We start from the raw sequence: 14,883 nt of genomic DNA, 5'->3' as shown, positions 1-14,883 counted from the left end.
CCGACTGAACACCGTGCGCAGATCGTGATATTCCTCCGGCACCCCTGTCAAATCACCAGGCTCCTCCTGTGAAGAAGAGACAGAGGAAACAGGAGGGATAGCAGACATTAAACATTTCACATGACAAGAGACGTTCCAGGAGAGGATAGAATTACTAGACCAATTAATAGAAGGATTATGACAAACTAGCCAGGGATGGCCCAAAACAACAGGTGTAAAAGGTGAACGAAAAATCAAAAAAGAAATGGTTTCGCTATGATTACCAGAGACAGTGAGGGTTAAAGGTAGCGTCTCACGCTGAATCCTGGGGAGAGGACTACCATCCAAAGCGAACAAGTCCGTGGGCTCCCTTAACTGTCTGAGAGGAATGTCATGTTCCCGAGCCCAGGTCTCGTCCATAAAACAGCCCTCCGCCCCAGAGTCTATCAAGGCACTGCAGGAAGCTGACGAACCGGTCCAGCGTAGATGGACCGACAAGGTAGTGCAGGATCTTGAAGGAGAGACAGGAGTAGTAGCGCTCACCAGTAGCCCTCCGCTTACTGATGAGCTCTGGCTTTTACTGGACATGAAGTGACAAAATGACCAGCGGAACCGCAATAGAGACAGAGGCGGTTGGTGATTCTCCGTTCCCTCTCTTTAGTCGAGATGCGGATACCTCCCAGCTGCATAGGCTCAGCACCCGAGCCGGCAGAGGAAGATGGTAGTGATGCGGAGAGGGGGGCAACGGAGAACGCGAGCTCCTTTCCACGAGCTCGGTGACGAAGATCAACCCGTCGCTCAATGCGAATAGCGAGTTCAATCAAGGAATCCACGCTGGAAGGAACCTCCCGGGAGAGAATCTCATCCTTTACCTCTGCGCGGAGACCCTCCAGAAAACGAGCGAGCAAAGCCGGCTCGTTCCAGCCACTGGAGGCAGCAAGAGTGCGAAACTCAATAGAGTAGTCTGTTATGGATCGATTACCTTGACATAGGGAAGACAGGACCCTGGAAGCCTCCTCCCCAAAAACAGATCGATCAAAAACCCGTATCATCTCCTCCTTAAAGTCCTGATACTGGTTAGTACACTCAGCCCTTGCCTCCCAGATTGCCGTGCCCCACTCACGAGCCCGTCCAGTAAGGAGAGATATGACGTAGGCGATACGAGCAGTGCTCCTGGAGTAAGTGTTGGGCTGGAGAGAAAACACAATATCACACTGGGTGAGGAACGAGCGGCATTCAGTGGGCTCCCCAGAGTAACACGGCGGATTATTGATTCTGGGCTCCGGAGATTCGAAAGCCCTGGAAGTGGCCGGTGGATCGAGGCGGAGATGGTGAACCTGTTCTGTGAGGTTGGAGACTTGGGTGGCCAGGGTCTCAACGGCATGTCGAGCAGCAGACAATTCCTGCTCGTGTCTGCCTAGCATCGCTCCCTGGATCTCGACGGCTGAGTGGAGAGGATCCGAAGTCGCTGGGTCCATTCTTGGTCGGATTCTTCTGTCAGGTGCGTGAATGAGGACCCAAAAGCGAATTAACAAAACAGAGTTTCTTTAATGACGAAACACACGTAGGCTCAGATGGACAGGCAGATTCCGACAGGACAGGACAAGGTTAGATGAACAGGCAGATTCCGACAGGACAAGGTTGCAGCAAACACGACGATAGTCTGGTTCAGGCATGAGAAACACAAACGAGAATCCGACAAAGACAGAAGCAGAAACAGAGAGAGATATAGAGACCTAATCAGAGGGAAAAAGGGAACAGGTGGGAAAAGGGGTGAACGAGGTAGTCAGAGAAGACAAGGAACAGCTGGGGGAAAGAGGGGAAGAAAAGGTAACCTAGTACGACCAGCAGAGGGAGACAGGGTGAAGAGAAAGGACAGAAACAAGACACAACATGACAATACATGACAAGGTGTGTCCAAACTTTTGACTGGTACTGTATGTATTTTTTATTTAAAGAATATATACAGTATATTATATAATTCATGGATTATGTTTTAAATCCCATAAAATTGTGTTAAATGTGTAAATTAAGCTGTTTCAAAAATATTGTTCAAAACAAGTTGTTCAGTGACTACTCTGCCTCTCAGTGACTGCCAGCAGCTCCGCAGGCACATAGGCCATGCGAACATTGCTAGGATTGCTTACCCAGTTATTTGCTATGACGGAGAACTGCCCTCAACAAAATCGCAAGATTTCATAGTATATAAGTAAATGGACTGTCCTGGGATGCTCAGATGAGGGCTCAGTCAGAACTTCTGGGTCTGCTCTAGTCTCTATCCCAATGAGTCTCTCGCACCAGATGGCTTTCTGCCATGCGTGAGACTAATCTGCTCTGTCAGGTGCAGATGGTTTTCTGCCATGCCTGAGACTAATCTGCTCTGTCAGGTACAGATGGCTTTCTGCCATGCGTGAGACTAATCTGCTCTGTCAGGTACAGATGGCTTTCTGCCATGCGTGAGACTAATCTGCTCTGTCAGGTACAGATGGCTTTCTGCCATGCGTGAGACTAATCTGCTCTGTCAGGTACAGATGGCTTTCTGCCATGCGTGAGACTAATCTGCTCTGTCAGGTACAGATGGTGCTAAATCAAAAATCAAATTGAACTTGTAAATAAATAATCATAAGAGTCATGGGAGTCTAGGATCTGATAAACCGGACATTTCAAATCAAATCAAAAATCAAATCAAATCTTATTAGTCACATGCGCCGAATACAACAGGTACCGAATTCAACCTTACAGTGAAATGCTTACATACGAGCCCCTAACCAACAATGCGTTTTTAAAAAATACAGATAAGAATAAGAGATAAAAGTAACAAGTAATCGGTACCCCCCTGTATAAGAGCAGCAGTGAAAAAACAATAGCGAGACTATATACAGGGGGTACCGATACAGAGTTAATGTGAGGGGGCACCGGTTAGTTGAGGTAGTACGTACATGTAGGTAGAGTTATTAAAGTGACTATGCATAGATAACAACAGAGAGTAGCAGTGGTGTAAAGAGGGGGCGGGACTGCAAATAATCTGGGTAGCCATTTGACTATTTACATCCAACAAAAGTCGAAGGACAGAGGGATACACAAGCTAGAACCTTTGGAAGGACAGAAAAAGCATGTCTTTGACTTGCCAATTTGATCATTTCCACCCACGGTGTTCATCAGGTTCTACTGTAGGTGACAGGGCAACATGTTATGTGACTAAAACAGCATAAAACCGGATGTATCACAAAGCATGATCAAATAATTAGCTAGTTACATTAATTTTGAGAAACATTGAGAAATCGTTTTTTATTTTTGTCAAATTAACCAGTTATCTGCTTTGATAAGCAGCTAGCTCCCTATAGCTAGCTGGTGGCTGGCTAGCTAGTTAGCTAGCTCCCTATAGCTAGCTGGTGGCTGGCTAGCTAGTTAGCTAGCTCCCTATAGCTAGCTGGTGGCTGGCTAGCTAGTTAGCTAGCTCCCTATAGCTAGCTGGTGGCTGGCTAGCTAGTTAGCTAGCTCCCTATAGCTAGCTGGTGGCTGGCTAGCTAGTTAGGTAGCTCCCACGCCAATTTCAAGTCTTTCTAAACTATTATCTGACTAACTCGGAAATACGAGGTTATTTCAGAATGAAAGTTATTGGGCTAGCACATCATGCTTTGTGACATTATTTTAGCTGGATATCCCCAGTTCGATAATGTGTTTTCACTTATTGTATCTGCATTCTTGTTGTATTCTCACTGGTGCATTCGTTCGTGAGCTAGCTGCTCGTTCTAAAAAGTACCATCTAATCTGTTCAAAACAGTGACAGCATGTGCAGCAGTGGTCATTTGTTTTTGTTTTTTTAAAGCAAAAGTGTATTTACGCTGTTGTTCAAATGCACAGATTGCTTTATATAACTTCTCAAAGAAACTACCGGTAGTTCAGCCAATCAGCAGCCGATGGTTTCAACATTTGACACGTCGCCAACATTGGCAATACATATTTTTGATCCTCTTTTTGCATCAGGGAAGTGGTGGAACAAAGCTGTAATTAAGCATGTCTTATTCTGTGAGTCTGAGTCTGTTTGGTAAAACAATGCAGATTATTTACATGCAGAGGACTTGGGAAATGAATAGTGTGTCTCCAACGGACATCCACAATGAATAAATTCTGGATGTTGGCTAATAATGTGACAACTCTATTGTATAGCTTGTATCCATAGTCTTTTCACAGAAATGTGTCTACTCTGGGCCAAGAGCGTGCTGTGAGGTCTCATCACGTATCTATCTCCTCACACAGCTAAGCACAGTTTCCTGCCCCCATTGTTCCTTCCTTTGGTTTAAAAAAATGTATCCTCTTTGACTGGAAATGTTTGTTTTAAAGTATAAGTGTTCGCCGTTCTCCGTTTCAGATGTGCTGCTGGGTACACAGGCAACCCCCAGCTCGGCCAGAGGTGTAGTGACCTGAATGGTATGTGTATGGATTATTCAATTCAATATAGCTTTATTTATCCCCTCAGGGGCAGTTAAGATTGTTATTACACAGTGCTAACAGGCTGCAGCTGCAGACATGTGTACACAATTAAAATGATTGTATTTGATAGAATGAAGGCACACAGAGTGAAAACCTCTGCTGTGTCATGTTTACAGGTAACTGCTATAACTGTGACCAGAGAGGAAGTGAAGGATGCAATGGGAATGGTGTGTGTCGCTGCAAGGTAAGAAAACCAAGGCTGCTGTAAGTGCTTCATAATAACTACCATCCTCATTGACATCCCCAAACCCAATACTCAGACGCGGGCAGTATAGGAGCATCATGGCAAAACCTGTAAGTCTGGCTAATAGCTTCTACCCTCAGACTCAGGCTGCTGAATAGCCACCACTAGTCAGCTACCTACTCTGCTGTCCCCCCCTCTCCCCACCCTCTACGGACATTTACCCTGCCCCCACCCCAATGGATATTTATCATTGCCACGGTTTTTCATGTGTATATATTATTATTTCTGTTTTATTGTTATCTATCTGTATTATATTTGTGTTGGTTTTTTCACTTTGTCCTGCGTTGTTGGAGCTCGGAGCGCAAGAATTTCATTGTACCCTGTAATTGCATCAGTAACCCTGTACATGGGACTATTCAACTCTTTAAATCTAAATCTAAATATTCTTATCCACTTCTGAGGGTTACCTCCGTGAGATAGTTTGTCCCACAGAAATAGAATAACTAGAATGGCATTCTCATTCAGGTCAATTTTCTATTTCTATGGTTAGTTCCACTCTCACACTATATATAATTGTGTTCCAGATGAACGTTGATGGCCCTGCCTGCTCCAACTGTAAGCAGGGAACCTTTCACATCAGCACAGACAACAAAGATGGCTGCCTGTCCTGCTTCTGCATGGGTGTCACACAGCAGTGCTCCAGCTCCTCCCACTACAGAGACCAGGTACCCAGGCAACAAGAACTAGGAAACTACTTCCTAAATTAAATATATGAGTAAAGTTTTTTTGTTGTAATTTATTTGTTTATACACTCGACAAAAATATAAACGCAACATGTAAAGTGTTGGTCCCATGTTTCATGAGTTGAAATTATCCATACGCACAAAAAGCTTATTTCTCTCAAATGTGATAAAATGTGTTTACATCCCTGTTAGTGAGCCTTTCTCCTTTGCCAAGATAATCCATCCACATGACAGGTGTGGCATATCAAGAAGTTGATTAAATAGCATGATCATTACACAGGTGACTTTGTGCTGGAGACAATAAAAGGCCACTCTAAAATGTGCAGTTTTGTCACACAACACAATTCCACAGATGTCTCAAGTTTTGAGGGAGAGTGCATTTGGCATGCTGACTGCAGGAATGTCCACTAGAGCTGTTGCCAGAGAATTGAATGTTAATTTATGTACCATAAGCGGCCTCCAATGTCATTTTAGAGAATTTGGCATTACGTCCAACCGGCCTCACAACCGCAGACCATGTGTATGGCATCGCATGGGGGCAAGCGGTTTGCTGATGTCAACGTTGTGAACAGAGTGCCCCATGGTGGTGGTGGTGGTGGTGGTGGTGGGGTTATGGTATGGGCAGGCATAAGCTATGGACAACAAACACAATTTCATTTTATCTATGGCAATTTGAATGCACAGAAATCCCGTGACATGATCCTGAGGACCATTGTGAGGCCCATATTGTTTAGGTATCTGTGACCAACAGAGCTATATTCCCAGTCATGTAAAAGCCATAGATTAGGGCCTAATTTATTTATTTCAAATAATTGATTTCCTTAAATGAACTGAAACTCAGTAAAATCTTTGAAATTGTTGCATGTTGCGTTTATATTTTTGTTCAGTATAGATATGTAAAGTGTAATGTTGTTTATATATGTGTTCATGCAGGGCTCATCTGCGAAAGAGTCTGTGGTCTCAGCATGACTCCCGGGTTAAATTAAAGGTTAAATTAAACAGAGCACTTTGAGTGTAGGCTGTCCCTGGTCACAGATTTGTTTGACTTTGACGTGACAATGACCAAGAATTGGCAATTCAACACACAAACAGATAATTACAGCTACTCAGAGAGCACTCTAATTGCCAATAACGCTCTACTGAGCTGAACTAAACGGATTCAATTTCCTGAAGCTTTTCCTGTCTCTCTGAGTGAGACTGGTTGATCATTCCTTCCTGTGTGTCCTGCAGGTGTCATCCGTCTTTGTCCCTGGCAACTTCCAGGGCTTTGCTTTGGTCAACCGGCAGCGCACCAACCGTATCTCCACCGGCTTCACTGTGGAAGTGTCCACCGATGGCACACAGCTCTCCTATAGCAACTTTGACTACCTAGGCCAGGAGCCCCACTACTGGCAGCTGCCTGGGGTCTACCAGGGGGACAAGGTGAGTCACAGATGAGGATCTGGCCAACTGGTCAGCAGAGACGTTCCATACTCCTGTAGACCTCAGCTCAATCCCAGCTTCCCGGTGCTCTCTATGATGGAAAGCGGCTTCTATTCGTGCTGAAAACTTCTACATTCCTGCTCAATGTTCTCTTTCAATTTCTGCTTAATTAAGTAGCCTGACTTTCTGAGCCAGAGCTGATCTTCTCTTGCTGTGAAATGGGTTTGCTAAATGAGTTATAGCAGAGAACACTGAGAGTGAGGGCCAATGTCCTCATAGTGTGGAGACAGAGTTTGGTTGTATACTCTCTGTATACTGAATTCACCATTTATTACTAGGGTTAGAACCTCGTCAGAAGGCCTTAGCAGTCTCTGAGATAGTAGACAGTACTTTGTCTGTTGATGCATCTACTTTTAGAGACCATCACATGATTACATTTTCTTTGGTATTGATGAGATTATGGCTCGTTAAGCAGCAACATTAATTGCTTCTTTATTTCTTGGTTTGCCTGCCCACTCTATAGAAGGAAGCTTTCTTTGCTCGTATGAGACGAGCACATCAGGTAAACCAGAGTGGTGCTTGTCGTGTGCTGATGATTGTGCATACAGTATCAGACTTATTGTGAACAATTGATGACAAAAATGTCAGTTTGTAATTCAAACAAAGATTGGTGTGATTTGGCAATTGATCGTACTGATTGGTGTCCAGTATTTTGGTAAATGTTTCATACATAAACCATAACACAACTGTGTTTGAGATGCATGGATTGCCTGCATAGTTTTCAAATGGCCTCGATTTTTTCCTAGTTTTAGCACAGTTGTAGCAGCAATCAACATCCAGTACTTGCTCTATTTTCACACAATATTAGTAATATTTTAGCTTAAGATCAAATCACAATTTATTGGTTGCATACACATGTTTAGCAGATGTTATTGTGGGTATAGCGAAATGCTTGTATTCCTAGCTCCAACAGTGCAGTAATATCTAACAATACACAACAATACACACAAATATAAAAGTAAAAAAACAGAATTAAGAAATATAGAAATATTAGGACAGAGTATGTATATATATACAGTGGGGCAAAAAATTATTTAGTCAGCCACCAATTGTGCAAGTTCTCCCACTTAAAAAGATGAGAGAGGCAGAAAAATCCAGAAAATCACATTGTAGGATTTTTAATGAATTTATTTGCAAATTATGGTGGAAAATAAGTATTTGGTCACCTACAAACAAGCATGATGTCTGGCTCTCACAGACCTGTAACTTCAAAGTGTTAAACAAAGTATGTTATATTTGAGATTATTCAAAGTAGCCACCCTTTGCCTTGACGACAGCTTTGCAAACTCTTGCCATTCTTTTAACCACCTTCATGAGGTAGACACCTGGAATGCATTTCATTCAAGAACTTTGAAAGTTTCTTCAAGTGTAGTCGCAAAAACCATCAAGCGCTATGATGAAACTGGCTCTCACGAGGACCGCCACAGGAAAGGAAGACCCAGAGTTACATTTGCTGCAGAGGAGAAGTTCATTAGAGTTACCAGCCTCAGAAATTGCAGCCCAAATAAATGCTTTACTCAGTTCAAGTATAAGAAACATCTCAACATCAACTGTTCAAAGGAGACACCAAAGGACACCAAGAAACATGAGCAATGGACTGTTGAAAATTAGGCTGTTGAAAATCCAACCACCGTGTCTTTGTGAGATGCAGAGTAGGCGAACGGATTATCTCCACATGTCTGGTTCCCACCGTGAATCAAAGAGGAGGAAGTGTGATGGTGTAGGTGTGCTTTGCTGATGACACTGTCGGTGATATATTTAGAATTCAATGCACTCTTAACAAGCATGGCTACCAAAGCATTCTGCAGCGATACGCCATCCCATCCGGTTTGCGCTTAGTGGGACTATCTTTTGTTTTTCAACAGGGCAACGGCCCAACAAACCTTCAGGCTGTGTAAGGGCTATATGACCAAGATGCAGAGTGTTGGAGTGCTGTGTCAGATGACCTGGCCTCCACAATCACCCGACCTCAACCCAGGAAAAAGGAACAGCAGCCAACTAGTGCTCAGCATATGTGGGAACTCTTTCAAGACCGTTGGGAAATGATTACAGGTGAAGCTGGTTGAGAGAATACCAAAAGTTGTGCAAAGCTGTCATCAAGCAAAGGGTGGCTACTTTGAAGAATCTGATTTGTTTAAAACTTTTTTTGGTTACTACGTAATTCCATATGTGTTATTTCATAGTTTTGACGTCTTCACTATTATACTGCAATTTAGAAAGTAGTAAAAATAAATAAAAACCCTTGAATGAGTAGGTGTGTCCAAACTTTGGACACACCTATATATACAGTGCCTTGCGAAAGTATTTGGCCCCCTTGAACTTTGCGACCTTTTGCCACATTTCAGGCTTCAAACATAAAGATATAAAACTGTATTTTTTTGTGAAGAATCAACAACAAGTGGGACACAATCATGAAGTGGAACGACATTTATTGGATATTTCAAACTTTTTTAACAAATCAAAAACTAAAAAATTGGGCGTGCAAAATTATTCACCCCCTTTACTTTCAGTGCAGCAAACTATCTCCAGAGGTTCAGTGAGGATCTCTGAATGATCCAATGTTGACCTAAATGACTAATGATGATAAATACAATCCACCTGTGTGTAATCAAGTCTCCGTATAAATGCACCTGCACTGTTATAGTCTCAGAGGTCCGTCAAAAGCGCAGAGAGCATCATGAAGAACAAGGAACACACCAGGCAGGTCCGAGATACTGTTGTGAAGGATTTGGATACAAAAAGATTTCCCAAGCTTTAAACATCCCAAGGAGCACTGTGCAAGCGATAATATTGAAATGGAAGGAGTATCAGACCACTGCAAATCTACCAAGACCTGGCCGTCCCTCTAAACTTTCAGCTCATACAGGGAGAAGACTGATCAGAGATGCAGCCAAGAGGCCCATGATCACTCTGGATGACCTGCAGAGATCTACAGCTGAGGTGGGAGTCTCTGTCCATAGGACAACAATCAGTCGTATATTGCACAAATCTGGCCTTTATGGAAGAGTGGCAAGAAGAAAGCCATTTCTTAAAGATATCCATAAAAAGTGCCGTTTAAAGTTTGCCACAAGCCACCTGGGAGACACACCAAACATGTGGAAGAAGGTGCTCTGGTCAGATGAAACCAAAATTTAACTTTTTGGCAACAATGCAAAATGTTATGTTTGGCGTAAAAGCAACACAGCTGAACACACCATCCCCACTGTCAAACATGGTGGTGGCAGCAGCATCATGGTTTGGGCCTGCTTTTCTTCAGCAGGGACAGGGAAGATGGTTAAAATTGATGGGGAGATGGATGGAGCCAAATACAGGACCATTCTGGAAGAAAACCTGATGGAGACTGCAAAAGACCTGAGACTGGGACGGAGATTTGTCTTCCAACAAGACAATGATCCAAAACATAAAGCAAAATCTACAATGGAATGGTTAAAAAATAAACATATCCAGGTGTTAGAATGGCCAAGTCAAAGTCCAGACCTGAATCCAATCGAGAATCTGTGGAAAGAACTGAAAACTGCTGTTCACAAATGCTCTCCATCCAACCTCACTGAGCTCGAGCTGTTTTGCAAGGAGGAATGGGAAAAAATGCCAGTCTCTCGATGTGCAAAACTGATAGAGACATACCCCAAGCGACTTACAGCTGTAATCGCAGCAAAAGGTGGCGCTACAAAGTATTAACTTAAGGGGGCTGAATAATTTTGCACGCCCAATTTTTCAGTTTTTGATTTGTTAAAAAAGTTTGAAATATCCAATAAATGTCGTTCCACTTCATGATTATGTCCCACTTGTTGTTGATTCTTTACAAAAAAAAACAGTTTTATATCTTTATGTTTGAAGCCTGAAATGTGGCAAAAGGTCGCAAAGTTCAAGGGGGCCGAATACTTTCGCAAGGCACTGTATATATATATATATATATATATATATATATATATATATATATATATATATACACACTGCATGACCAAAAGTATATGGACACCTGCCTGTCGAACATCTCATCCCAAAATCATGACTGAAATGCTTATAATAATTGCATCTGGGTGTCAACAATCGGTTTTCTGCACACTATGTATTCTGATATGAGGTTAGTTTAAACAGTTTAAACTGGAATGACCTAAATATGCAACTGAAGTAGTTCAAATGATGGATATGTCTTGAATGGAACTAAACGATCGTATTCAATAAGTCTCTCTTCTGTAATAGTTACTTCTTCATGTGTACAAAGTGGCCGTTTAACACATCCCAATAACATTTCAATGGTTCACCTGTCAAAAAGGTCTCAGTCTGATTCTCAATGCGCCTGCTTTTAAAGCCCCACAGACAAATCCACTAGAATATTCCACCGGATGTGACTCGCCAAACGATCCATTCTTGGTCTTGTCACTGTAAATGAACAAACTTACAGTATGTGTGATGGGATGTATAGACATTATTGTCAGTATGTGGATAGAATATGGTAGGTTACACGCTACACAAAATTGCTTACTTAAAAGGCACTCTGTTTAATAGACCATTCACATAGTGGATGACTCAGATGTACAGTACTTAACTGTACCGCAGTGAATGAGTCATAAGGAGCTTTGCAGACATCCATCTTTGATTCATTACTGTGACCATAAACAGTAGTTAAATTCTATAAGCCTTCCATTAGTTCTAGTTCTAAAGTGTCCACTGGCTCCTCCATGGGAAAGTAGAAAGTGATCAGAGGAGCCTTGCTTTTTTCACAAAACTAGAGAGTATCTCCCTGGACAGTGTAGCAACTGAGGAAGGATGCGGCCATTCGGGTCTTAATGAAGTCTTTTGAAGGGTAATGGCACCTCCCGGTCCAAAAGAGCTAGCCAGGTATTCCTACTGTAGTCTAGCCACACACTGTTACGTCCATACAGCACATCTACTGACAACAATATAAACCAACCATCTTCCTCACACAGTGTGACCTCCTTCCCCTAATATGGATTGCATTTTGGGATTTTCCATGACATTACCAAAAGATAATCCCAACATCCTTAGATAAGCGACTGAACATTTACATGGTAGCATGGTTGATATAAGCATGAATGCAACTTCAGCATATTGACAGTAAATGTACCAGATGCATGTAGTGAAAAGGCATGTGTGTATTGCATACAGACCTGAATGAACATGTGAGACTATCTGAAATGTGAAGAGAAGAGAGCCATGTTGTGTCTAATGGCAGACACGTGTGGATGATTTTGTATGTTTTAGGATTATAGAAACTAGGAAGTTGAATGGCCCCAGTGAGTGAAGTTGTGTACACACCACGGCGGTGTAGCCCTGGATATGCGTAGGACAGCATGTCTCCTTACCTACACCCCAAGACAACCAATGCTTAGTGTGTCTCTTACCTACACCCCAAGATCCCAGTGCTTGGTGTGTCTCTTACCTTGCATGATGAGAGGTCTTATTTTGGAACCCCGCTGAGCCCCCCACCCCCCATCCTCTCCCCCAGGAACAAGTGAAGAAGCTGGATGATGAGATCTGGGAAATTATCTCCAACTTTGGCAACAAAGGCTCTTCGGCAGTCTCTCCCCCCTTCCCTCCCTCCTCCTCCTCTTCCTCGTCTTCCTTTGAGAGGAAGATCCCCAGCCACTCCTATCGTGCTGGGTCTCGTACCCCCATGAAGCCCTTCTCTCCCTCTTCCTCCCCCTCTGGTATTTCCTCCCTGGTACGGCCTACTAGGCCTCAGCCAGCCTCCCCCAGCCCCTCCCCTCAACTCCAGGTACATCTAAAATAACCCTCAAACATACTTCTTTAGCTTATCCATATGTGTTATTGTGGTCGTTGCTGACTGATTTACTCTCTGTTTGGGCCTGGTCCTGTTGACAGACTAAACGGCGTGGGACGAAGAACATAGTGGGTCCTCCTAGTGCTCATAGTGGCCCCAGGCCTGCTGGGGTCTCCAGCCTGGTAGACATGACAGTGACAGGCTGACTGACTGACTGACTGACTGACTGGCTTGCTGGTCGGCTAACTGGCTGCCTGATGGACAGGCGAATGGCTGACTGAGTGACTGTGTGATGATTGACTGACTAACTGACTAGCAGACTGACTGACTGACTGATAGACTGACTGTCTGACTGACTGAACGCATGTCCCTGCCCTTGGCACACACAGAGGAAACTGCCACCTTCCATGCAATAACATACTGTAGCCAGGAAGGTAAATCAACAACTGATCAAGTTATCGATTCATGAATCATAAGAACTCATATTTCACAGGGTTATCCTGTACAGTTCACCATAGTATTGGCAAAGTGTTAGAGTCTATTTCAAAGAACAAGAAAGGGAAGATTGGTCTGAAAAGAGCAGTTTGTGCATATATTCCATGGCTAACCAGGGTGGCATTTTCCTCTGGAAAGCACAGAGAACCCACTAATTGCTGTTAAAGTCATACTCTGTAATTGTGCACGTAAAGAGTAGTACTGGATCTGTAATTATAATTCTACTGTACAAGGGTCTAAACAAATACACCCGTCACACAGTCACCTTAACAAGCTATGATATTCCCTTTACACACACAGGAATCTGTTGTTATAGTTGCTAGTCAATGCATGGTGTGAGTCTCACTTTGTCACCAAGTAGTAGTTAAGTAGTAGAGGTCCAAAATGTAAACCCTTTCTCTAAAAGTTTGCTCTACTCTACTCTGTCATGCTTGCCTGCTTGCAATGCCTCTATCTCTCTCCTTGCTTATCTTTTGATCTCTGTCTCTGGCTTGCTCTCTCATGCCTCTCCTTCCTGCTCTGCCCCAGTACGCTTTGGTCTACAAACGTTTCAGCTTGCACCCGGATGACACCCTCTACTGGCAGCTTCCAGATCAGTTCAAAGGGGATAAGGTAACAACAGTACGAGCCAGACCCAGCCCTCCTGCACCCTGCCTGGGTTTTTGCAGAGCAGGGGAAGGGAAGGACGGCATCACCTGACAACCCTGTAGAGTTTGGAGCTCCTGATTATTTAAGTGATAATGCCTGACAAGCCGGTGTTTGGAAGATATATTGGCACGGGTGTTGTTAGGCCCAAGACGAAATCGAGGGACGGCAAACCATGCCAATATATCCTCCAAACACCGGGTTACCAACATATTCAAATAATGATTCACATGTTTTCATTACAAACGTTATTTTGATGAATTTATTCATGTAATTTCATCATTCCACAAAATATAGTCCCGACAAAAATCTAGGGTTGCTATGCAAGCCGGCTGGTCATTCGTTCTATCGGTTTGGTTGCTAGAGACGAGACCGAGTCGTTCTGTATCTATGGATGTGACACAGCCGTTCGTTCAAAATGTTCCATTGCCATAATGGCTGGCAACTTTCTTATCCCTTGCTTGCTAGCTAGCCAACTACGGCTAACTTACAGTCACGTCGAACAGTGCAGCCAGAATAACAGCAAAATAGACGCATTTGTTTTAACCTGTTTTCTAGTGACATTTATTTTGACACATCCATAACAATGAGCTAATGAGGAGCAATTTCTCCTGGCATAGATAATGTGCTCACTCATCAGGACACTGTTGTTCAGAGGAGCTAGCCAACAACACAGCTAACACAATCACTTCAAACTGAAGCTGGAAAGACTGCAAACTAGACTCACTTAATTTTGTTTGACCTTTTTCAATTGACATTTCTTTGTATATATCCATGAAATTGATGCCAGCTGATTCATGATTTAGACTGGCTGAGAAACGCTGCCTGCCTGTCTGTCTCGTCCTGACTCCCAACACGTTCATTACTATGGGACAGCTGGATATCAAATTTGAATATTGAAACAATATTGCAAAATGTCGGAGAGACAGACAGCAAGGTTTAAACAAATCTCCGCTGTTGAAAACTAGATGTTGTTCTAAAAGAAATGTGAGATAATGTCTAGATACTTTTAATAGTGCAGATCATGATTATAAATTGCTTGGCTGGGCTGATGAGACAGTGGATTGCGCAGTCAGATGGAACAGAGTAAATAGGCATTTTAACATCATAGATTT

General features: G+C 43.1%; 1 protein-coding gene across 17 annotated transcripts in view; it reads left to right on the top strand.

Annotated features, from left to right (window-relative positions):
* The window catches only part of hspg2 (heparan sulfate proteoglycan 2), a 200,218-nt gene that overhangs the window by 133,917 nt on the left and 51,418 nt on the right, over positions 1-14,883 (top strand). For 11 of the 17 annotated variants that reach the window (XM_036988585.1, XM_036988594.1, XM_036988584.1 and 8 more), the window contains 8 exons: positions 4,352-4,410; positions 4,590-4,657; positions 5,242-5,382; positions 6,631-6,822; positions 7,346-7,384; positions 12,353-12,622; positions 12,730-12,810; positions 13,652-13,735. In XM_036988585.1, coding sequence (XP_036844480.1) covers positions 4,352-4,410; positions 4,590-4,657; positions 5,242-5,382; positions 6,631-6,822; positions 7,346-7,384; positions 12,353-12,622; positions 12,730-12,810; positions 13,652-13,735 — 934 coding nt within the window. The remainder of the gene's footprint in view (positions 1-4,351; positions 4,411-4,589; positions 4,658-5,241; positions 5,383-6,630; positions 6,823-7,345; positions 7,385-12,352; positions 12,623-12,729; positions 12,811-13,651; positions 13,736-14,883) is intronic. The other 6 variants (XM_036988596.1, XM_036988598.1, XM_036988597.1 and 3 more) reach the window with 4 other exon arrangements.

The sequence above is a fragment of the Oncorhynchus mykiss genome, chromosome 9 (assembly GCF_013265735.2).
Source record: "Oncorhynchus mykiss isolate Arlee chromosome 9, USDA_OmykA_1.1, whole genome shotgun sequence".
In the NCBI taxonomy this organism is placed as follows: Eukaryota; Metazoa; Chordata; class Actinopteri; order Salmoniformes; family Salmonidae; genus Oncorhynchus; species Oncorhynchus mykiss.
Note: the sequence above shows the minus strand (reverse complement) of the source record. Positions and strands in the feature narration are given on the sequence as shown.